Source organism: Tachypleus tridentatus, chromosome 7 (genome assembly GCF_004210375.1).
Source record: "Tachypleus tridentatus isolate NWPU-2018 chromosome 7, ASM421037v1, whole genome shotgun sequence".
NCBI lineage: Eukaryota > Metazoa > Arthropoda > Merostomata > Xiphosura > Limulidae > Tachypleus > Tachypleus tridentatus.
Genome location: NC_134831.1, coordinates 75072871 through 75099069, shown reverse-complemented (window position 1 = coordinate 75099069; position 26199 = coordinate 75072871). Strand labels below are relative to the sequence as shown.

General features: G+C 35.3%; 1 protein-coding gene and 1 long non-coding RNA gene across 2 annotated transcripts in view; one reads left to right on the top strand and one right to left on the bottom strand.

Annotated features, from left to right (window-relative positions):
• LOC143255996 (uncharacterized) overlaps positions 1 to 19518 on the bottom strand; it is a 79081-nt gene extending 59563 nt beyond the window's left edge. Inside the window, exons 1-2 of the long non-coding RNA XR_013030956.1 lie at positions 19386 to 19518; positions 11825 to 11966 (exon numbers count right to left, since the gene is read on the bottom strand). This is a non-coding gene — a long non-coding RNA (uncharacterized LOC143255996). The remainder of the gene's footprint in view (positions 1 to 11824; positions 11967 to 19385) is intronic.
• Positions 1167 to 26199, top strand: LOC143255995 (uncharacterized). The gene is made up of 3 exons (XM_076512513.1): positions 1167 to 1385; positions 21882 to 22019; positions 25919 to 26199. Exons 1-3 carry the CDS (start codon positions 1331 to 1333, stop codon positions 26158 to 26160), a joined length of 435 nt encoding a protein of 144 aa, XP_076368628.1. The 5' UTR covers positions 1167 to 1330; the 3' UTR covers positions 26161 to 26199.

Genomic DNA, 26199 nt, shown 5'->3' with positions numbered 1-26199 from the left:
AATGTGGAGTTGAGTTATAATGGTTCGCGTCCCGTTCCCGATAATAATAACTGTACTCTTCACTTCTATGGGATCGTGGGTGCGTTATAAAAGTGGCAGTGAAATAGACCTATTTGGTCTGATTGGAAAAGACCAAGAGCTGACGATGTTGACTAGATGCCTTTCCTCTAGTCGATCACTTCGAAATTGGGGACGACTTGATCAGATAGTCCGCGTGTAGCTTTACACAAAATCAATAAATAAATAATACCTCATAGTATTTTTTATTTTGAATACTTTTATTATGTCAAAGGGTTTTTGACAGTGAATGAAATACATATTTTATGTGACTAACCTAATATCTCAAGCGTTCTGAATGGGTTTTGAGTCCGCCAATAATCGTAGCTTGTGTATTACAGAAGAATCTCAGAATAGTACTTAAAACGGTCTGTTTTTATATCATTCCATATCACAATTTATACTGACGAGCGTTTTACCTTATTAAATATATAATAAAAACGTTACAACCATTCACTCGTTAAGGTGTGGTTTTGAAGATTGCGCAAAACTGCATGAGAGCTATCTGCGCTAGTCGTCCCCAACTTAAGAGCAGTAAACTTAAAGATAAAGAAGCTAGTCAGTATCACCCAACGTCAACTCTTAAGCTAGTCTTTTATTAACAAATAGATGGATTGATTGTAGTTATAACGCCTCTACGGTTGAAATGACGAGACCGCGACTTCAGCTTGCAAACTGAGCATCTTAACCACCAGGCCATGATGGGACTCTTTAAGAAAAAACAAAAATCGAAACACGGACAATAACGTGTAACCTTTTGATTATCTTATATCACGACGGGATTTAGTGTATGTTACACTCAAGTATAGGGGTGGAAAAAATATATTTTCATCGGCTTTCTGAAGAATATTGTGTTGCAAAGTTTTGTTGCAATAAACAAAAACCGCAACGTTATTGCTACATTTTTATATCTACCCTTGTTCTCTCTTTATTTCACTAATTTTTTAATCTGTAGGCAAATACTGAAGTTATTGTTTGTTCATATTTTAGGCTACTATAAATCATATGAACCTGACGAACAGCCATGAACCAGATGCTAACACGTTATCCCATACGGCGCGTAATGGTGTAGTAAATGCGCATGTGTAACAGTCGTTCCACACAGAAGAATCAGCGTCCTTGCTGACTTTACTTCTGTTAGATTTTGAGCAGAAGCAGCAAGAGGCTTCATAAGTGGAAGACATGAAGACTTTTCTGTATCCTGTCCACTAGCATTAAAAATTAAGAAAGTGTTTTGCGTCTGCATTACTTGAATCTGGAAAAAGAATTAAATATGGGGTTTGAGGCTTGGATTGCAATGTTTATCTGGAGTACCATCGCTTTATCAAGTAAGTGTGGATTTTTGTTTGACGTAATAAACGTGGTATTTTCTTTTTAATGGGCCTTTTATTTCTAAGAGTCGAATACACTACATTAAATAATTTGAGTTTTTTTTTGTTTATAACATATTTTCAAGGGTTACTTCTTTTGCTTTACAAAGTATCTTATTTATCAATCATACAGGTAAGCACAGTGTTAATATTGTTAGCAACAAAAGTTTACACCGTTGCATGTTTCATGGCATCTGGTATTCAGGTACACTGATGTCGAACAAAAAAAAAAAAAACGTTACGAGTATTCGTAATACATTAAAAGTTCTGGAAATTGTAAACAAATAATAATTTGTAGCAGGAACATCAAAAGCTAAGAACCAAACTTAACGTGAATCTACAGAAAGAAATCATTTCTGGAAATTAAACTGAGAATAACTTGAGTATTTTACAAACTGGTGGGTTTCAATATTCCGCGTGGTGGAGCTAGAGGAAATATGTCTGCACGAGATTAAGATAGAAATAACCATATATCACAATATTAAGTCATAACGACAGTTCCAGTGCCATAACCCACAATTCTAAATTACCCAGTGGTCATTCTCATTATGCCCTTCCAAGAGAGTAAACCTCCGATTACCCCTTGAAATGAATGTGACCACAGTCCAAGAGGGCATGACACAGAAGGAGAGTCAAGCAAATATAAGTCTTACTAACCAATCGTTGTGGCATAAATCTTTGTCTGAGCTAGAAAAAAATCAGAATATACCTAACCAAAGACGTTTATTTTTTTTTTGGTGGGGGGGGCATTTATTGTAACAAATCTCAGTTTTCAGTTGTTACAGACTTATGTCATTACTTATTGCCTAAATATATTATATATAAACGGGATAAAACACAAACAGTATTATAAATGATAAAATGCAGTTCTATAATTCATTTGTTTGGAATTTCGCACAAAGCTACTCGAGGGCTATCTGTGCTAGTCGTCCCTAATATAGCAGTGTAAGATTAGAGGGAAGGCAGCTAGTCATCACCACCCACCGCCAACTCTTGGGCTACTGTTTTACCAACGAATAGTGAGATTGACCGTAACATTGTAACGCCCCCACGGCTGGGAGGGCGAGCATGTTTGGCGCGACTCGGGCGCGAACCCGCGACCCTCAGATTACGAAGCGCACGCCTTAATGCGCTAGGCCATGCCGGGCCCCTATAATTCATTACAAGAAACAATTAACTTGTAACTACGAGAACTTTTAGTTTTTGAACTAAATGTATACAAGCTCGTAACGAACCTTATAAACCTAGCCCAAGGATGCAAAATGTTAGATTAAGTTTCTTTGCATGAAAATCACACTTTTTCATCACGTTTTCGCCATACAATATTGTAGCTTTGCAAATTAACTGAAAAAGATCATCAGATAAAAACACGTGACAAGGAATGTTTTTTTTTCCTATAAAAACCCATTTAAAGTTTTTGCGATGAGACTGTTTCGAAAGTCACTGTTACGACAAAAAGAGATGGTGGTTTATAAGCAAAAGAAAACACAAGTCTGAGGTTAGTCACTTACGATAGGGACTACTTATAGATAACTTGGTGGTTTTCGTTCATCATTCATGTAATATGTGTTAACTAGTTACACAGACTAATCATATTCACAGCTTGAGATATTTCTCGGAGATCGTTGAGGGCGGATCGATCGCTGAAAGTAACTGACACGAACAGGACCAAAATCTGTATATCTTGAAATAGGATATAAATGTTAGAAATGGAGGTGATAAAAAAACTCTACTTCTATGTAGGAGACAGTGAATTTGTTTAGAATTAAATACAAAGATACACAATGGGCTATCTGTGCTCTGCCCACCACAAGTATCGGAACCCAGTTTCTGGTAATCTGAGTTCGCAGACATACTGCTATGCCACAAGAGACGTTCTGATGAAAACAAAATGCAATAACTGTTTTACTACATGCTGTATGTAATAGCAAACAACACACGTAAATAACGTTTCTTACCTTACGAAAACAATATTCCCAAACTTCATTCAGTATAAATCGATTCTTTTAGTTATTTAATAATTTTATTTTAATTTAGTTTTTTAATATAATTTCTCAACAAATTAATAGTCAAACTACGCTCAAAAATAAACAAATTGAAAAAACGTGGTAGCCATCAGGTTTTTTAAAATGAGGACAACATTTTCTTTGAAGCAACGAATTTAATTATCTTCAGGTAGAAGTCGTATTTTAAATATTCTACGTACAACAAAATAATTTATTTCTGGTTATAAATGCACTTTAAACCGTGTTATGTATTAAGATTTCAAATTCTCCTGGTCAGGTGGTTATAAATGCACTTTAAACCGTAATAATGTACGGTCAATTCCAAGTTGGTATAGCCCAAGATGGATGGTGATGACTAGCTGCCTTCCCTCTAGTCTTACACTGCTAAATTAGGGACGGCTAGCGCAGATAGCCTTTGAGTAGTTTTGCGCAAAATTCAGAACAAACCAAATAACCTGAAACTGAGTTAAATGATAATTTAAAATTAATTGAATGTCAATATGTATCAAATTTATTATATTTTTCAACATGGTTGATACACACAATTTTTACTTCTTAATACAAATATATTTTAATATACAAACAACAATACAATTTATAATAACGGTTATTACAAAAAGTTATTACAAATAATGGTCTATATTCAAAAGTTTCACAAACTTACAAATTATATTGAGTCTTTTATCTGGTTCGGAACTTCCTTTGGGACTTAAAGAAATATGAAGAAAATATATTTAGTTTGTAATTAAGCAAAAAGCTACGTAATGAACTATCGGTGCTCTACCATCAGGATTATTTGTTTCTAGCGTTATAAGTCCGCAAACATACTTCTGTGCCACTGGGAGACAATATTTTTAGTTCATAGAACTTAAATACCTACTCACATTGAAACCCGTTATAAATTAATTTTATCAAGTTAAAGAGAAACTTTCTCCATTAAAATTTAACGATTACTACAGAGTGAAACCTAATGTCTCAACCGTGAAGTTATTGTCCCTTTAATTGAATTGTAGGGAAACATGTTCTTGGATGAAGGTAAAACAACATAAAATATGATAATTATTAATGCTTCTTTTAAAGCCCCCCCCCCCCGCTAGTACAGCGGTAAGCCTACGGACTTGCAACCCTAAAATTAGTGGTTCGATTTTCCTCGGTGGGCTCAACAGATTGCCCAATGTGGCTTTGCTGTAAGAAAACACACACATGCGCGCTTCTTTTAAAGAAAAGTTTCGTTAAATTTTATTCAAGAAACAATGTTTAACTCGACAATGAACAGTATCGTTTTTTTTCTATTAATGTTTTGAATCTCTAAGTCACCTGGGTAAATTTACGAAAGTGTTCGCATTACATCCGAATTATTAATGAAAATTAAACTGTCAACATAACGATGAATTTAATAACAAATGTATCTGAACCAGAAAATGAAACAGTTTTTAAGGATTGTCTAATTTGGAATTACATAGCAATGAAGGAGGAATTTATGTTTTTTCTCATGAAAAACAGACTTCTAATAACAATCTTGATAACTGGTTTTAAAGAAAACTTTCAAGTGACATATTTTTCTAACACTACACGTGGACAGACTTCTAACACTACACATGTACAGACTTCTAACACTACACATGTACAGATTTCTAACACTACACGTGTACAAACTTCTAACACTACACGTGCACAGACTTCTAACACTACACGTGTACAGACTTCTAACACTACACGTGTACAAACTTCTAACACTACACGTGGACAGACTTCTAACACTACACGTGCACAGACTTCTAACACTACACGTGTACAAACTTCTAACACTACACGTGCACAGACTTCTAACACTACACGTGTACAAACTTCTAACACTACACGTGCACAGACTTCTAACACTACACGTGTACAAACTTCTAACACTACACGTGCACAGACTTCTAACACTACACGTGCACAAACTTCTAACACTACACGTGGACAGACTTCTAACACTACACATGTACAGACGTCTAACACTACACGTGTACAGACTTCTAACACTACACGTGAACAGACTTCTAACACTACACGTGTACAGACTTCTAACACTACACGTGTACAGACTTCTAACACTACACGTGCACAGACTTCTAACACTACACGTGCACAGACTTCTAACACTACACGTGTACAGACTTCTAACACTAACACTACACGTCTAACACTACACTTACTCTAACACTACACGTGCACAGACTTCTAACACTACACGTGCACAGACTTCTAACACTACACGTGTACAAACTTCTAACACTACACGTGGACAGACTTCTAACACTACACGTGTACAGACGTCTAACACTACACGTGTACAGACTTCTAACACTACACGTGCACAGACGTCTAACACTACACGTGCACAGACGTCTAACACTACACGTGGACAGACTTCTAACACTACACGTGGACAGACTTCTAACACTACACGTGCACAGACTTCTAACACTACACGTGGACAGACTTCTAACACTACACGTGCACAGACGTCTAACACTACACGTGCACAGACTTCTAACACTACACGTGCACAGACTTCTAACACTACACGTGCACAGACGTCTAACACTACACGTGCACAGACTTCTAACACTACACGTGCACAGACTTCTAACACTACACGTGCACAGACTTCTAGCACTACACGTGTACAGACTTCTAACACTACACAAGGAATGGTGTTTTTTAAATCCATTGTTTCAACTTGTTTTTTATGTTTACTTTTGGGAAGGTTTTAGCCTTTATTTTATTTCGTATGTTTATAAGGTGATTTTTTTTATATAAACGCTGAATCTTATTTGTTCCTAAACTTCAATTTAGTCCTAAGGTTTTAGAATAAGTTTAACGCTCAATATGTATTAAACAAACACGTCACATCGTTAATTTATGAAGCACTTGAAACACGAATCTGTCTGTATCCATTATACTGTCATGGTATACATTTTAATGTTATAGTTTGTTAGCTAGAAGGCGTAGCACGCTTAAAAGTTCTAAGAACATCATGCCGAGTATCTCCTAGTATATTCAAGTCTGTATTATAAATATGTGATAGTTATGAAATATATAGAGTTATTTTCGAAACAGAGAGTTGAATTAATTATCAGTGATATCAAGAAAATCCACTTGTGGAGAAATATATATACGTAAAAACGGTTCATTTGGGTTGATAAAATATCTTACGTAGAAGAGTGAACAACGTTTTGACCGAGAGTTGAATTAGTGTGTTATCGACTGCGGTTACTTTATAAAAGTAAGTTGATTTGTCTTACGTTAGTTAATAAATGTTTTTTTATAACGTAGGATTACAGTTTATCTACGGCAGTGTACAAGTGTTCAAATTTTAGAAACTTAAAGGAGGAAATAAAGTAATTTTTCGTCGTTACATGGACTTGACTTTGGATCATTTTCACCAGATAATTTAAAATAACCCGCCAGCACAAGATCAACGCTACAACATTACTAACCAATATGTATAAATCACAACGAAAACACTACTACATATATGTGATGATGTACCTAAATAATGTCTGATTCGATCAGCAATAAACGCAGTTGTTTAACAAGTTATTCTGTTATCAGCTGAGTAAAACTTTCTCCGCCAAGTTTCTCCAGAACGGTCGTTATATCACATAAAGAGATGCGAACACCTTATCACATTGTCTTACAGAGTAGAGAACATTAGAAGTGGTAATATCAAATTTTCTATATATCTCCAGCAAATATAACGTTCACTATACGTCATAGAAATGACAATGCTGTATATAAGACAATAACTTTTGGTGTAGTTACACACATCACCAACGTACCTCTAGAACCGTTTGTTACTTCGAAATGACTTCCGATTGAAGTAACCATTCAGGAACTACATGAATGATATTAAATATTTAGCAGTGTAAGACTAGAGGGAAGGCAGCTAGTCATCACCACCCACCGCCAACTCTTGGGTTGTTCTTTTACCAACGAATAGTGGGATTGACCGTCACATTATAACGCCCCCACGGCTGAAAGGGCGAGCATGTTTAGCGCGACGGGGATGCGAACCCGCGACCCTCAGATTACGAGTCGCACGCCTTAACACGCTTGCCCATGCCGAGCCTGCAAATTAAGTACCAGTATGTCTAAATATCCTAACAGTATTACTAACAGATAGCAAACAGTCAACAACTGCGTTGGAAGCGCTGCCCAAACATAACAAATGCTAATATGGCGGCTTAATTATCGATACTGTTTGATGTTCTTTATCTGTCATAACGACACCTATGTGTATATGAAACTGTAGTACGCAGCCGGTGACACGTTCCCTATCATCTGATGTGAAGAACGACGCTCATCCGGGAACCGTTCAGCATACGATCTGACAGCAACCCAAGGATTTTGGAGACATTCTCCATACAGTAGAAGTGTGTTAAAATGTTCGTCAACTGAATAATGTGATATTAATTAGGTGATCTGAGAGCAGCTGGTGCGTAATTCTTACGTACTATCTTATATAGAGGGCTTTTGTGATGATACTTTTAACCTTACAGACCCCTCTACGATGCAATCAACTACTCATGCAAAACTTTAACCTTGCATGAGTTTGATAACTTCATTGAATGTTAACATGAAACGAAACGAGAAAAAGTAAAAATACATTAACTTTGTTTTTAAGACGAGAAAAAAATTACCTTTGTTTTAGGCAAGTTTAACGGTTAAACTTTTAGTGTCAAAGTTCATGCACTTACAACCCAATATGTCTGAATTTTTAAATGCACCTTGTTTTTTTTTGCATGATTGTTTTTCAAAATAATGTTTGTAAAAAATTGTTTAGAGCCTATAAGTCCATCACGTTTACTTCCCAATTTATACACTCAAAATAATGTTATACATTTTATAAATAATTAATAAAAATTCATTATTTCTCAGAGATGATACAGAAATTGTACCACATTTTCAGAACTGATTTATAAATACGCTGAAAATTCGTCACAGCAAGTAAAGAGAAAATTGGATCGTTTATGGTAAATGACATTACTTTAGAGAAAGGTACTATGAAACGTTTCTCATGAACATTCTGACAGAATGGCCACGAGCATTGAGTTGCTATGTATAGCATAGGTTCGTCATCAGAAAGCATTAGTTCACAACAGAATGATATATCCACACTTCACTTTGAAAATAAGCGTGAAACCTTTAGTGAATTAACATTTCTATTCAGTTATTTTTCTTTTTTTACATAAAACTGAAAATTAACCTAACTTGGATTGTCATATACCTAACAGATGTAATTGGAAGGTTAAATACGTATATTCTTACTATGATTTTTTACAGCTTCCATCCATGACAAGAGTTGTTTTTCTTCCTTTTATACCTTCATCAGTTAAAGTAGTACATTACGCACTATTAGGACCGCGTTTGTAAACGAACATTTTTACCAACAGATACTTGTTATTTTTAATGTTACTTCATCTTGGAAAGCTTTATAATCTTCGTTATAATCAACATTTACTCAGTTTATCATTTCAGGATGACCAAACAAACATATATTTTTATTACAGACCCAGGTAGTTATCCTTTAAAATATTATTTAAATATTACCATGTTTGTTCAAGATTAAATAATTAGATTGTTCATACGATATGGAATTTAATAAATGATAGATAGCTTTAAAAGTTATTCCTACCATAGATTACTTACTTTAGTAGGAAGAAGTAAAATACAATTAATATTTGTGGTCAATTCGAATTCAAGATATATAATAACAGTACCTGATGAGAAGTAAGTTAACTATGATTATACTTCGCCAGCTTGAATAGGACGTTCACATCATAATAACCGTTGTTATAACTTTAGATTGGAAGTCACGCGATTTTCTGCCATTGCAATGTGTTGAACTTCCAAAGCCCATCAGTTGAAATTAAAATGGCAAGGTTGTCTTCATAACTTATTGCCGTTTTTCATCCAAACTTATTGAAATTAATTAATATTTTGATTTTTTCGTTATTCGATTTTAAGAAATTTGTCAAACCAAGATTATCTAAACCTGATTTTAATTTAGAAATTAGCACAAAATCCTTTCATAAAACACACATATCTCACCTGTCATATGAAGAATGCATTGGATTTTTGCCCAGTGGGAAATATTGAGATCATAATACGTTACCTTTGCTCGGTGTTTATTAAGTGTCACAAAAAAAAATATATACATCACAAATCTTGTTGCCAAGACAAGAGGTGGCGCAACATGTCCTTTTCTTGGGGAATGAAGTATTCTATATAATGTTATTTATACATAGTATAATTCATTCGGATTTATTTGATAATTTGTGGCCAACGTCGATACAAATGCTTCAAAAATACATATATATAAATATACATACACACAATATGAAGTCAAAAAGAAGTAACACAAATTATTACACTTAATAACTCATCGATAAAGCATTACGGCCCAGCATGGCCAGGTGATTAAGGCACTCGACTCGTAATCCGAGGGGTCGCGTGTTCGAATCCCCGTCGCACCAAAGATGCTCGCCCTTTCAGCCGTGAGGGCGTTATGATGTGACGGTCAATTCCACTGTTCATTGGTACAATAGTAACCCAATAGTTAGCGATGGGTAGTGATGACTAGCTGTCTTCCCTCTAGTCTTACACTGCTAAATTAGGGATGGATATCGCAGATAACCCTCGTGTAGTTTTGCGTGAAATTAAAAACAAACTAAAGCATTAAACTGTACTAGGTGTAAAAACAACAAATTTAGCGATGTTATTCTGTTAAAGACTCTATTTTCTCTTTTTGCCGAGTTATGACCAAGTGATCATGTTCTCTTTTCACCTACTACTAGATCATTTTGGGCCCCCTAGTGGCATAGTGGTATGTCTGAGGAGTTACAACGCTAGAAATCGTGATTCGATACTAGTGGAAGGCACAACACAGATACAGAAATTCAGAAATATAGCTCATTCTTGTAGCTTTGCGTAATTGCAAAAAATGATGGTTTTTTTTTTATCTGTGCCTCTTTCCTCCAAATGGTCTCTGCACGATAATATAAGTAAAGTCTTGAAGTGTGGGTAAAAAATTTGCTATAACACTCCAGTTTTTATCGCAGCTTAATTCAGGTACATTACCAGTCTCTTATTGTAAAGAAAAAAATAAATAATTCCTCGTCACACTGTAAATTTATCATCTTGGTGAAACCCAGTTTAAGATATTTCACAAATATTATTATTCTGTAACCACAACAAACGTTTTCTGATTAAATGTTAACGTTCTCATTGTTAGAACAGTGGCTCTCAATGTCACCTTGCATTGAAACCAAATATCATTCCTCGCTGTGGGATTCACCTTTGAATGTCGACATAACAAAGTCAGATGTAATACAAGACCTGTGTAGATTAAAACATAAACATAGTGTTTACATTTGATCTGATACATTTAGCTGATGTTGACTTCTGAAAAATATGACAAGTTATGAAATTACAGATTGTATAAACTTTCATGTACAAACAAGAATCTGAGTTTTAACTAGGTAATGTTTATTGGTATATACACTTAAACAATTAAAAACAAATGAGACATGTCACTCTTCATTAGTTTGACTTTGTCTAACTTGCATACCACAATGTAAGTCCAAATATTTGCTGTAAGTACCAATGTGTCTTACTCTACCATGTACATAACAAATTATCCTGACCATTCTTCTATCACAGACTCTTCAGTACAGTCCATAAAGTTCCTTTTTAAACTTGTATAAATTTATAATTCTGTAACAATTTTAGTCTACCAGCATTTATAATAGCAAACCAAAAGATTAACATAAAAGTCTAATTTTCCCCTCTCAGAAAACAATCATGTGAGTAACTTCAAAATTGTTTGTTTGTTTAGAATTAAGCACAAATCTACACAATGAGCTATCTATGAGTTGCCCACCACAGGTATCCAAACACGATTTCTAGCGGTGTAAGTCCGCAGACATCCCGCTGTGCCACTGGAGAGAATTCACAAATCTTACAATACCAATAACGTAAGCTTGACTTCTTCAACTGAGTACAATACAAAGTAGCATATTTAACAAACACCTTTACGTTCAGTGATAGCATAAAATGTAAATGTCCAAAGAAAGTACACCTGTAGACAGTGTAATTTTTGTATAACCCAAATGGCCAGCAAGCGACATTAGAATGTCGTGGATGTTTATTTCAAGTTATTTGAATATTTAATATTTTCGGCATTTCAAATGAAATACGCTCAAACCGTCATGCCAAAAGAGACTCGCATACACACTTTGAAAGTATATGTAAATATCCACGCCAGTTCGATGTCGCCATCACCTTGATGTTGTCTTCAGTAACTAAACATATTATAGAAAGAAGAAAAAAAGTTTTACTTACTAATGGAATGTAACACCCGACCTCCGTCTTTCATTCTTAGTTGTACCCCGGTGGAACAGCGGTAAGTCTATGGATTTACAGCGCTAAAATCAGGGATTCGCTACCCCTTGATGGACACAGCAGATAGCCCGATTTAGCTCCACTATAAGAAAATACACACACAGACTCATAGCTACGGTATGTGTAACAATTAATAGCATAGCACTGTGTTCATTCGTTCCTTCGGGCCGTAACTTAAACAGGCGACTGTCACTCTGAATCATAATACAATAGCTGCTAGTTCAAAATTTAACATATAGTAATGGCAGCCGCATACGCACCTGTACTTCTAGGATAAAGAATAGTGACTGACCAGTTTAGTGTAATTTATATATATATGGCTATAACTAATGCCTTATATAAATAGTAATTGTTGTCTCTTAGTCGGCCTGATGATCTATGGATTGAGCGAAACACGTTGTCAGCAATGGATATGGTATAATGTGATTGGATTATTATTATTGTAATTCATGAAAATCACTAAAGAACTAGGCATATAATGCAATGCTAATTATATAATAGGTCTAATACTAATGTCTACGGGTAAGAAATTAACTAATACGTTATTATTACTATATGACCCGGCAGGGCCAAGTGTGTTAAGGAGTTCGACTCGTAATCCGAGGGTCGCGGGTTCGAATCCCGGTCGCACCAAACATGCTCGCCCTTTCAGCCGTGAAGGCATTATAATATTACGGTCAATCCCACTATTCGTTGGTAAAAGAGTAGCCCAAGAGTTGGCGGTGGTGATGACTAGTTGCCTTCCCTCTTGTCTTACACTGCTAAATTAGGGACGGTTAGCGCAGATAGCCCTCGAGTAGCTTTGCGCGAAATTCAAACAAACAATTATTACTACATATAAGAATCAGTCATTTGTCGTCAGAGAAATGAACAAATTATACAACCTCTCGAACATGAAAAGGTAAGATTATACGTGTCATTCAAAACAATTTGGTTATTCTAAAGGGCCTATTAAAGGAATAACATTACAGACTTTACGTCATTGCTCATACACTAACATAGAATTGTGTGAATTACTGATGTTTTTTTCATAATTTCTGTTGCATTTTTTAACTTTTTAAAATTAGGCACAAAACTGCACAATAGGTTATCTGTGCTCTGCCCAACACGGGTATCTAGCGATGAAAGTCCGCAGACATATCGCTGTGGTCCTGCGGAGCACATTTTTAAAATCAAGATAATGTTACGTTCCACCCTCCAGTGAGTTTTACAGTCAGCCGTGTATGAGCAGTTGCAGTAGTCTGTAGTTTATTTATCATATAGCAATCCACCCATAAGATATGACAACCTAAGGAGACTGAAGTTTATTTACGTTGAAAAACAAACTGTTAGAACTTTCAAGATTTCCGTCCCTAATGTATGCTAAAAATAAAGGAAAATAACTCAGATACGTATTATACTTAATGCCGTTGGAACATTATATTATGACGTCCAATCCCTCTATTTGTTTGTTAAAAGAGTAGCCCAAGAGATAACGGTGGTTTCAGGAGTAGCTTCCTTCCCTCTAATTTGACATTACTAAATTATGAATTGCTAGAATGCAGCTGCGTAAAAAAAATAACACAAAAACATATTCAATCAAATTATGATAGGATGGTTACGGGGAAGTGGGAGTTACAATACAAGTAAACTATGCAAAGAATTTCGTGATTGCTATATATATCTGTTATGGATGAACGATCTTATCTACTTACTAATCATTATAAAAATATCTTACATGACCTAAGTCAAACGATTCGTCTCTATAATATGACTACTTTTGTTGACAGTCTTGTTACTTTCTTGCCAAACTTGGGCCAAATTCCAAACCGCTTACGAAGTCTATTCAGTTTAACATCTTTCTGAACTTTGCTCATATGTTCGAATACAAAACCGAATAAAACAAACATCTGTAAGTTGTATTCCCTGAATTATACATAGCGTTCTGCATGAATATTTTTGAAATGTACTTCATCTAAAGATCTTTTTAAGGGTTTACAATATCAGCATTGTAGTTCTTGTTTTTAAAGTAACGTTACATGTATATAAAAGTATAGGTAAATTAATGGGTGTGAGTTAATTACTGACATACACAGCAAAAAATCGTTAGTCGGAGTCTACAAACAAACTTATCAGATATACAACACCGAAGTAAATTTAAGTAATTATACAACAAAAAAGGCTTTAAAAATAATGAGAAGGTGTCTTATTTTTATTTGTATTTGTCTATTCGTCCCACAGCTGAACTGAGAACTGACGTTAGAACTTTCCAGCAATTTACTTAAGTACAGTCATGAATAATGAGAAGGTGTCTTATTTGTATTTGTCTATTCGTCCCACAGCTGAACTGAGAACTGACGTTAGAACTTTCCAGCAATTTACTTAAGTACAGTCATGAATAATGAGAAGGTGTCTTATTTGTATTTGTATTTGTCTATTCGTCCCACAACTGAACTGAGAACTGACGTTAGAACTTTCCAGCAATTTACTTAAGTACAGTCATGAATAATAAGAAGGTGTCTTATTTGTATTTGTATTTGTCTATTCGTCCCACAACCGAACTGAGAACTGACGTTAGAACTTTCCAGCAAATTACTTAAGTACAGTCATGAATAAAAATCGGTCGTACCTATTACAGTGAAGAGTAAGAAACAAAGACTTGAAATAGATCTTGTAAAACTTGTAACTATTATGAAAAAATGTAAGTCATTCGAGTTTACAATTTCCATGGAACCTCCATAAAGAAATGTGGATTTATTTTAGCTTGCGGTGTTCTGGACTTACGGTTAGAACAAGTTGATACCAGGAATTCGGCCGTACTATTTATAAAGAACGCACTAGTTTCATGAACCCAAAATCTGAATTTTAACTGTCTGGTACTTAACATTATTGTGCCATCAGATTCATGTATTTTTACACCCTTATCAAATGTTAAGTGATTATCCCCCCTCCATAAATGTTTTTCTTAATTTATGTTGACCCTGTTAAGGATCACGTAGGTAGCCAGCCTAATCAACTGAAGGATGATAGCTGGCTTCTTCAAAGAAACCCTGCTTGTAGAGCAACCAAAAGACTACTGGTTCTGGGCTTGGCTGTCTTGTCTGCAAATCAGAGTAAACTATACAGTTCAGTTAAAGTTAAAAATTACACCAAGACGTCTCATACTTATAATAATTATACCCAGAAGTCCTACCCATATCATAATTATGCCCATAGATCTTACCATATCATAATTACACTCACAAGTTTTACACTTACCATAATAACTCACAAAAGTCTCACCCTTATCGTAATTACATCTAGAGGTCTTACTCATAATTACTAAAAAAATCTTACACTTATTCATGATTACACCCAACTTTATTATAATTACTCACAGAAGTCTTACACTTATTATAATTACACACAGAAGTCTTACACTTATTACAATTACACACAGAAGTCTTACACTTATTACAATTACACACAGAAGTCTTACACTTATTACAATTACACACAGAAGTCTTACACTTATTACAATTACACACAAAAGTCTTACACTTATTACAATTACACACAGAAGTCTTACTCTATCATAATTACGCCAGAATTCCTACTATCATCATCTTCATATATACCTCTACTTCCAACAACGTGTTTGAAACTAAACATGTGATATATTTCAAACATTGATCACATTCGTCCTCTTATGATAAACAGGCTGGGAATGTCCTGTTGGCTTAGTGTGTGCATACTATAGATTCAGGAATTCATTACCAAGTCCTTCGTATATGTTAAATAATAGAAAATACAATGCACTACAAGCCGCGATTGTTGAAATGCAATTTCACAGCAAATATGTAGATACTTCGCTTATCTTAGTACAATGTTATTAATTCATTAACAATGAATAATCTAATCGGGATGTTATGTAATACTATTAAAATATTATAAGTAGATTGTTTATTTAAGCACAATACTGTAAAGCAGGTTATACTGTGGCCACAGAAAGGATAGAACGCCGAATTTTATCGATAGAAGCCATCAACGTCACTGCTGAGATACTGGGGAACGTTCTGCATACAGAAGTAACAACTGTTGGATTTAACAGCACCACTCTTCTGCCCTTGTCCTACATCGTATACAGCTATCATAAATTTATATTATAAGTGGTTTGTCTGATATTAAGTACAAAGCTACAAGATAAGCTATCCGTGCTCTGCCCACCGTTATAAACAATTAAACTTACCTCTAGGTAACTATGAGGCATTATAATTTGTTTGTTTGTTTGTTTTTTGAAATTCGCGCAAAGCTACACGAGGGCTATCTGCGCTAGCTGTCCCTAATTTTGCAGTGTAAGACTAGAGGGAAGGCAGCTGGTCATCACCATCCTACTCTCTTATTCATTTTTGAGCTACTCTTTTACCAACGAATAGTGGAATGGGACATCACTTTATAACGCCCCCACTGCTGAAAGGGCAAGCAGCGACCCTCAGACTACGAGTCGAGTGCCTTAACCACCTGGCCATGCCGGCCCATTATAATTTGTATGGTATAGTAAGTACACACGTTAATTATGGTTTATACGTGATATACTGATATATAATTTAGATAGTGGATGCCCACCCTATGTGGGACGGTTGTAAGTCTGCGTAGTTGTAACACTAAAATTTGAGGCTCGATTCACCGAGGCGGACACAGTAGACAGCTAAGTGTTTTTGCTCTCAAACAAACAAATAATATGTTGGCTGGTTAATTTTATTTAAAAAAAGATTTTACGTGTATTTTAATATTTTTACTTAGATAATTCAAAAGTTAAAATGCAACTTCCAGTATATAAAAAGATAAAATTCGCTGAGGCATGTTTTTCAGTAATTTCAAAATTTTTCCAAGATAATAATCCTCAGAACTGGTTGGAAAACAACAATTTATATAACGGATCTATGTTGTTTTATTCCTTCAAGTACAAACTTTTAGCTTATATCTCGTCATATCTTGATCGACCTGAGACCTAATTACAGTTTTGGACTCAGAAATTCAATCTCTTTCGATTGATTACTTAATTATGCCCAAGGTCTTTATTCTACTCCTACCTAAAATAATTTCATTTTGAGGATGGACTGGTAGGAATATTGATGAGTAATGAAACTGAATCAGCTGTACGCGCGCGCGCATCACGCACAATGTTGCTGGCGCTCAGAAATATGGCTAATAAAAAGAGAAAGAAAAAGACCTCGTAGAAATATTTACTCTAATCCTGCCTTAAAACATTTCAAATGTCGCAATTAATGAGGATTCCATTGTTCATCATTTATTATGGAAAACCATCGGCTTAAAATATCTTCTTCGATTTAAGTATCCAACAGTTCTTGTTCGGAATGTCGGGTTTACCAATACCATTTGTTGTCTTATCCACTAAGCAGAAAAACAAAATGATTGGAGATGATTCGAGTTAAACAGCTTATACTTCGTTATACGTTATTACAGTTTGAAAAAAGTACTATAGTATGCACGTTACATTTTGTTTATTGTGTAGCCTCATCCCCATTGGTTCAGCTGTATGCTTATATACTAAATATCGAAATTCGAACCCTGTGGTGGACAGAGCGCATGTATCTTTGTATTGTTGTTTTGAATTAAGCACAAAGCTACACAATAGGTTATTTGTACTCTGCCTACCACGGATATCGAAACCCGGTATTTAGCATTGTAAGTCCGCAGACATACCGCTGAGCCACTAGGGGGCGTACCTTTGTGTTAAAACAAACTAAACTGTTCCATGTATTTCTGAGATTTAATACATGTATTATAAAAACTACCTTGTGGAAAATTACCTCAATATTAACTATGCTTTCGTTCTGACTTTGGTTTGTCTTGAATTTTGCGCAAAGCTACACGATGGCTATCTGCGCTAGCCGTCCCTAATTTTGCAGTGTAAGACTAGAGGGAAGGCAGCTAGTCATCACCACCCACCGCTAACTGTGGGAGTCCTCTTTTATCAACGAATAGTGGGATTGACCATCAAGTTATAACGCTCCCACGGCTGAAAGAGCGAGCATGTTTGGTGTGACGGGGTATCGAGCCCCGTTGTGACCTTTAATAGCTCTACTTTCCAAATTTTCTATTGTCAAAAAATAACAGAATTCTCCTATCTCTTCCTCCAAGAATTACACTATTACTAAGCTTACAAAATGTGCTACCGCTGAATCAATGACATCCATCAACAGGGAAAACTTCTTTTGATGATGTAACTTTCCCTTAAACATTTCATGATGCTGTTCACAGTCGAAACAATCTCTTTTTACGGTTCAATTCTTTATGATTTTAAGCCCTAAATTATGCACTTTAGTGGTTTAAAACATGTATTCTGTTATCTAACTGATATAAAATAATGTCATTTTAAAATGGACACTGATACGTCATTCCTGCCTTGAAACATGAAACAGGGTAATTGATCAAAAGGCCCGGCAGGTGGGTTAAGGCGTTCGACTTGTAATCTGAGGGTCGGGGGTTCGAATTCCCGTCGCTCCAAGCATGTTCGCCATTTCAGCCGTGGGGACGTTATGATGTGACGGTCAATCCCATTATTCGTTGGTAAAAGAATAGCCTAAGAGTTGCGGGTGGGTAGTAATGACTAGCTGCCTTCCTTCTAATCTTACACTGCAAAATTAGGGACGGGTAGTGCAGATAGCCCTCTTGTAGCTTTGCGCGAAATTTAAAAAACAAACAAACAAAAATTGAAATTAAAATAATGAAATGATAACACTGAGAAAAAATTTACTAAACGTAAACAGATAAAAAATTAAAAGCCTTAAATATCTAGCTTTAACGAAACGTAAGAATCAAAGAAAATACAGAATAAAAATTACAATAATTTCAAGACTAAACTTTACCTTGATATACTTAAAACAAATTTCAAGGACAAAGCACTAAACTGAAAGGATAAACGATCGAAAAAAATATATAACAGACACACAATTTGTATGTGAACCAGAAAATGAAAGTTTTCAAGGGCTGTCTAATTTGGAATTAACAAAGCAATGAAGAAGGAATCTATAAAAAAAAAAAGAGCTAATATGGCAGTTACCCTGTAGCATATAAAATTTAATTGAATGCACCATATGAACTTTAATATGATTATAATTTCCCTCCTCTTTTCATCGGTTACTTAAAATCTACCACTGGGTGCGGTCAGATGTAAATGTGAATTAGTGCGTGAAATTAAAACCTGGAACCAATCAATCATCTCGAAGTAGAGACATTATGCTACTCAACAGAATATTGTTCTACGTTGTTATATTAAAGTTTGTCAAGTTATAAAATATTTACTTTCTGGATCTAATAACTTAGCTAAATAAATCCCCTTCCACCTCACTGGTAATTATCTATGGTTGTCATCTTTCTTCTATTCAGCCACATATTACAGATTAAATAAAATAATCGACATAATTTTATACGCTTATTACCAAAACTAGAACAGCGACTGTTTCATAAACTCATTTTTGTTAGTAATATAAAGAGCTGGGATACCAGATAGGCTTACCGTAAGCTGCTCAATTATCTTGTATTAATGTGTTCTTTGGAGCAGATACTCTTATTTTAATTTTTTTCGATGGTCTTGTTTTAATCTCTTCGTGACCGCCACTATTAAAATCAGTCTATGAAACAGATGAGCGTTTCTTTTTACTTCTTAAATTATTTCACTATTAAACTATGTTTTAACTTCAACAAATAGTAGCTTAAGATAGATGGCGCTGCACCTCGCTTTCGGGGACAATTTTTACTTGAAATGAGTGATTAGTCATAAAATGAAATGTATTTCCTGATCCTGTAAACAAAGTTTAGAATATCGAGGCGATATTTTATTACAGATTTATATTTGAAAAAATTAATAGAAATCCTAATTCTGCTACTAGTTTGTAAATAACTATCAGTTTTAACTGTCTACTCATGTTTGTTTGTTTGTTTTGGAATTTCGCACAAAGCTAATCGAGGGCTATCTGTGCTAGCCGTCCCTAATTTAGCAGTGTAAGACCAGAGGGAAGGCAGCTAGTCATCACCACCCACCGCCAACTCTTGGGCTACTCTTTACCAACGAATAGTGGGATTGACCGTCACATTATAACGCCCCACGGCTGGGAGGGCGAGCATGTTTGTCGCGACTCGGGCGCGAACCCGCGACCCTCAGATTACGAAGTGCACGCCTTAACGCGCTAGGCCATGCCAGGCCTATTAAAAGGGTGAGCATGTTTTGGTGCGACGGGGATCCGAAGTCTACGCATAACAACGAAACAATTTATTTATTTAGTTAGTAACATTTTGAGAGTGTTTGTTAAAGGTGCTTAATAGCTTTATAATAGCAGCATTTGTTCCCAGTGTCACTACACCATAACTGGGAGAGAGGTAAAGTAAAATTATGATTATAAAGCACCTTCCACAACCCTCGACACTGTTTCTTATCGATGCCAACACACGATATATATATATATATGTAAAAACCTAAAGTAACTTTCATTATGTTCTGTTCAGTGTTTTATCACGCACTTACACTTGGCTTTCTCTAAGTACCATTTATATGAAGAAGGAGACAAAGTAACTTAAAATTGTAGAGGTTACTATTTCAACAAAGCCCTACGACGAAAATATGTCCACACGAGAGTTACCCTTGTGTAGCCGCTCCTAATTTTAAATTGATAGATTAGAAGGAAGGCAGCTTATTCAACAGCGCCCACCGCCGACACTTAACCATTTGAACATTAAAATTTGGCTGTCACACTTATAAGGTACCCGTGACCCGAAAGTATGGAGCGTGCTTCAGCAGGAGGTAAGCGTAAACCATAGACACAGTCCAGCACATTCAGGGCCACGCCTGAGCCGATCTATTAAGAATGTAATGTTACACTGAGTCAGCACTTGAACTGAATAACTCCAAAAATTTTATTCAGTCTTGGAACACTTATTTATTTAGTGTCATTAAGGCAAAAATATAATTACTAATAGCTTTTACCGCTAATTCTATTATCTACTTATAAAGATTTAACTACTTAACAACTAATAAGAATTTTTCAGATGGAACACAAACCTATCAAAATAATGTTTCTGTGAATGTGTTGTAACATGGTAGCTTTATTGAGCTTTAACATGCTATCAATGTAAAGTAAAAATATACAAAACTCTAGTGAGTTACCTACCAACAAATATCTACAATTTGAATATACCACTTTCACATCTAGTATGTGTTAAGAAATGTTTATGTATTTATTTGAATATATTACACTCAAACTTAAGCGATGTATTTTGTAAAACAAAAATGAATTCCCATTTTAATATATCTATTAGAGAATGCCGAAAACAAATATTTTTGAATGAATGGCAAAAATATAAAGAGTAACCCAGTTTTTGACCCTTTTTAACAACAGTGTAATAGCCTCAACCACGTAATTTGACAAATCATTATAGAAATGTAACAAACATGTAATTTTGACAACCCATTATAGAAATCTACACCCTGTTCAAGCCTAAACCATGTAATTTGACAGATCATTACAAAAATGTACAACCTTAACAGGATTTCAATAATATAATTTGACAACCCGTTCTAGAAATGTACAACCCTGCTAAAGCCTCAACTACATCATATGACAATCCATTCTAGAAATGTACAACATTGTTCATAAAAAACAAACTTGCCTCAACTTGAAATAAGCACATATCTTGTAAAGCTTAAATTTATTTTCCTTGGTATGACTGTTACTGTTCGAAATTAACAATTCGTTACAATTAATATTTAGAGAACAATTTTCATTAGAGAACTAAGCTTTCATGTTTGTTTTTTTTTTACAATTTCAACTGAGTAAAAAATGAAAACGGTAATAAAAGTATTTATTTGAAATATTGAGTTTTTGTTTTCTGCTCGAACCGTTTGCTAAATAAACATCAAATCAGTTAGTGACTCATCCACAGTTTCGAAAGGTTTCATAAATCATCAGCTTTTATATAAATCTGAACAACTTATATATTTTTCGTGCTTTTAATACAGCTGCGACATTTGTTTCTAACAAGCCGAAGTGTTATCAGTGTAAAGTGGAACACAACGACCTGTGCACAGACGACTATCTGAAAATTTGTCCTGACGACCAGGCGTACGACAGATGTATGACGACCATAAGCAAGACCAGTAAGTATGGCAATTTTAACTACTCTCATTTTAAGAAATATTAACGAAAAATAAACGCTTTGTTATAAGATGATTACAATAAATAAAGTCACATCTGAATAAAAACGGCTCCACGCTAGTACAGCGGTATGTCTCCGGATTTACAACGCTAAAATCAGGGTTCGATTCCCCTCGGTGGGCTGAGCAGATAGCTCGAGGTGGCTTTGCTATAAGAAAAACAAACAAACGAAGAAAAACGATAAAATTAACCTTTTATCATAATCTTTGAGGTACTCAGAACATTGATAAACAACTATATCTTTCCCAGGAAGCAAACAAGAAAACTAGCTACTTTATGCAATAAGCTACATTTAAGCCTTGTTTTAGAATATAGGGCCCGGCATGGCCAAGCTTGTTAAGGCGTGCGACTCGTAGTCTGAGGGTCGCGGGTTCGCATGTTCGTCGCGCCAAACATGCTCGCCCTTTCAGCCGTGGGGGCGTTATAATGTGACGGTCAATCCCACTATTCGTTGGTAAAAGAGTAGCCCAAGAGTTGGCGGTGGGTGGTGATGACTAGCTGCCTTCCCTCTAGTCTTACACTGCTAAATTAGGGACGGCTAGCACAGATAGCCCTCGAGTAGCTTTGTGCGAAATTCCAAAAACAAACAAACAAACAAACAAACAATCAGACACTTAGTTTAACTGAGTGTTATTCGCAGTTTTACCTATCCAATCTTCAAAAAAATATAGTTAAAACTGTGCTAAAGTTAAAACTAGGCCATGCCAGGCCCAAGTGTCTGATACACCTTTAGTGTTTAGCATGTATTAATATACAAACAACTAAGAAAAACAAGGCTGTTTACGTGTCCCTCTTTAGTACAGCGGTATGTCTCCGAATTTATAACGCTAACATCAGGGGTTCAATTTCCCTCGATGGGCTCAGCAGATAGAGTAATGTGGCTCTGCTCTAAGAAAACACACACTTTGTTTATTTTCGACAGTAGACGTTTAATTGGAACATTTGAAAAACAGTTCTTTAAGAGACTCAACACTGTTAAGCAATACAATCATGTCATCATCTCATCACCTGTAATACGCCGGCTTAAAACGTTTAGAACAAGATCTTAACCAAACTTTTCAGTGGAACCACATGAGCCCTAAACTACTCCGTCAATCTGTTCATAGATTTTAATGTTAAACATAACACGCGATTATTTAATTGCAGCACGTTAAAATGTTTTTAAATGCATATCTAGCTATACAAGACACAAGGCTAGAAGAAAGATAAACGACACCTTCCAGATGTATCAATACATATATGAGTAACGACTCGATGAACATAATCATTGACAAATATGTCTCATATTCTTAGCAGAATACTCATTTTTTACAAACTATTTAAAAAAAAAAGAAGGACGAAGGTATTGCTAATGGTTAATTATAGAAGCCTAATTTTAAAAGTTTGGTTTAACAGGACATCCCTATTCACCAACAATGTCGTAAGCATGTGCTAAGACTTTTTCACAAGTAAAGGCTGCGTGTTTTTTCTTTAACTTTCAAGCCAGCGTGTACATATCTGTGTCTGAACGTCTAGGAAGGTAGAAAATTCAAACAGGTAATACAGTTTACAGGAAACCTACACTTGACTTAAAAATACGTAAACATCGCTGATGGACGAATGTAATCTAAGGACTTGTGAGGCTCCTGTCTTTCTTTATTTTGTCGGAGTATTCCCAAAATTCTGTCTCTCGATTACTCGAGATATTTATAGTGCGCTTGGTCTCTTGAACTACAGCAAACAGACGATACAAAAACTAAGCCTCGGTTTTGGTAAAATAACAGTGTGTTGTAAATGTTTGTTTTGAATTAAGCACAAAGCTACACAACGGGCTATCTGTGCTCTGCTCACCGCGGGTATCGAAACCCAGTTTTTAGTGTGTAAGTCAGCAGACATACCATCCATGTTAATTTTATCAACAATATAAACTTTTGTTTTGCAGAATTTGTTTTTAGCTTTTCTGCTTGATAACTAAAAATAGACCTCAATACTACAAAACGGTGCATAGTAAACCGTTTAGCATATTATTATTATTTGTTTAAGAAAATAAGACTGCTTGGTAAAATATTATATGCCTAAAAATCTAAACTTCAGATGAAATTGAAAACTTGCTGCAAAAATTGTGAACGTATTATTTACGTTTCTGATTGTTCCTCTTATAACGGTTTTGTTTATTATATCGTTATACGATTTTAATATTTGTTTATAATCTCAGAAATTATAATTTTACGTCAGAATTAACATATTTTTTTCGTGCATATGAATAAATATTTGAACGTTTTTAGCTGCAGTATTCTAGTGGAAAATATTAAAAGTTAGTGATGACAAACAGTGTCCAGTTTTTGGACCCTTATTTGAATCAGGGAACTTTTAAACATCTTATGGTGGTCCTGGAAAGTTCTAATGTCTAGTTTGTTTTTCTTGGATCCGAGCATTTAGCCAATAACACGTTATGGGAAAATGTTTGTCTTAACGACACTTTACGGACATAATGAATAAATAGGTAGACGAGTCTCCCCTGTGAAGAAGAAATAACGGTTTCTAGTTTTGAACTAAAGAAAATATAACCAGTGGGCTGCGCCATCTGGCTGAAGCATCTTATTCTTAATCTAACGCTGGAATTGACTGTTTCTCTTATAACGTACTCATAGCTCAAAATACGAAATATATTTCGTAGTTCTAAACCTTGAACTTCGCTTAACTACTAGGCCACACTTAGACTGTTTTGGGAAATAAAATGTTTATTTTGTATTAAATGCTGACATTCTTTTTTTCCAGCCTAATAAAGTGGTTTAACACTAACAGACCTGCACTTGATAGATTTTATTTTTATTCTACGTTTTCATTGTACACCTTTCATAATCTATTTAATCTGTTTATCATTTAAAACTAGGTGCTGTTGGAATTGTGTTGCGAAGAATTTCTTGAAAAATAATTGAGGATAAAAATTTAAGAAATGAATCCACAAGTTATACCGTTTTATTGTTGTATTGTTCATATAGGAATGTTGAGGCATATTAGATTATTGTGTGTATTAAGTGCTTTGTATTAAGACATTTTACTTCTACCTAATGATGTTAATGATAAAATACATTTGTATTTATAAGTCAGGTATACGAACATTATTAGTCAACTTACAGCCATTGTTATGTACACTAAATCTTCTGTATGGGGCCCGACATGGCCAGGTGGTCAGAGCGCTCAACTCGCAATCTGAGGGTCGTGGGTTCGAAACCTCGTCACACCAAACATGTTCGTCCTCTCAGCCGTGGGAGCGTTATAATGTTATAATCAATCCCACTATTCATTGATAATAGAGTTGACAGTGGGTGGTGACGACTAGTTGCCTTCACTATACTCTTACACTGCTAAATTAGGGACGGCCAGCATAGATAGCTCTCGTGTAGCTTTGCACACGACAATTCAAAAAGCGCTCAACTCGCAATCTGGGGGTCATGGGTTTGAATCCCCGTTACATCATAAATGCTTACCCTTACGGCCGTGGTGGCGTTATAATGTTACAGTCAGTCCCAGTATTCGTTGGTAAAAGAGTAGCCCAAGAGTTGACGGTGAATGGTGACGAGTAGTTGTCTTCCCTTTAGTTTTATACTACCAAATTAAGGACGGACAGCGCAGATAGCCCTCGTGCAGCAGCTTTGAGCGAAACTCTAACAAACAAAAACAGTCTTCTGTGTGTGTGTTTCCATCTGTTGTAAATATATATATGATAGAAATGCATTTTCTTCTTGGTTTATATCATATTCCACTATATTTTTTATTACGGTAATTATGTGACAAACACCAAATTATATCATTATTGCACATTGAATAGTTACAACTCATTAAACCTTTTACTTTGCAGAATCGAGTTTTTTCATTGAGAAAAAGTGTGCATTAGGTCCATGTAAGCTCCGTGACCCTAAGCAGACCACAGGACTGGGACTGGATCACTGCGACAGAAGCAGGTCAGAATACTCGTGTGTCCAGTGCTGTCAGGGCGACGGCTGTAATCGGAATGAAGGGGTTAAAGTCCATTCTACAGCTGTCACTTTTTTCTATTTACTTTTCCAAACAATGGGAATGTTTTTATTTCTCCCTGGATAAAAGAATGGGAGAAGGCGAAATAAACGTGTTATTTTTAAA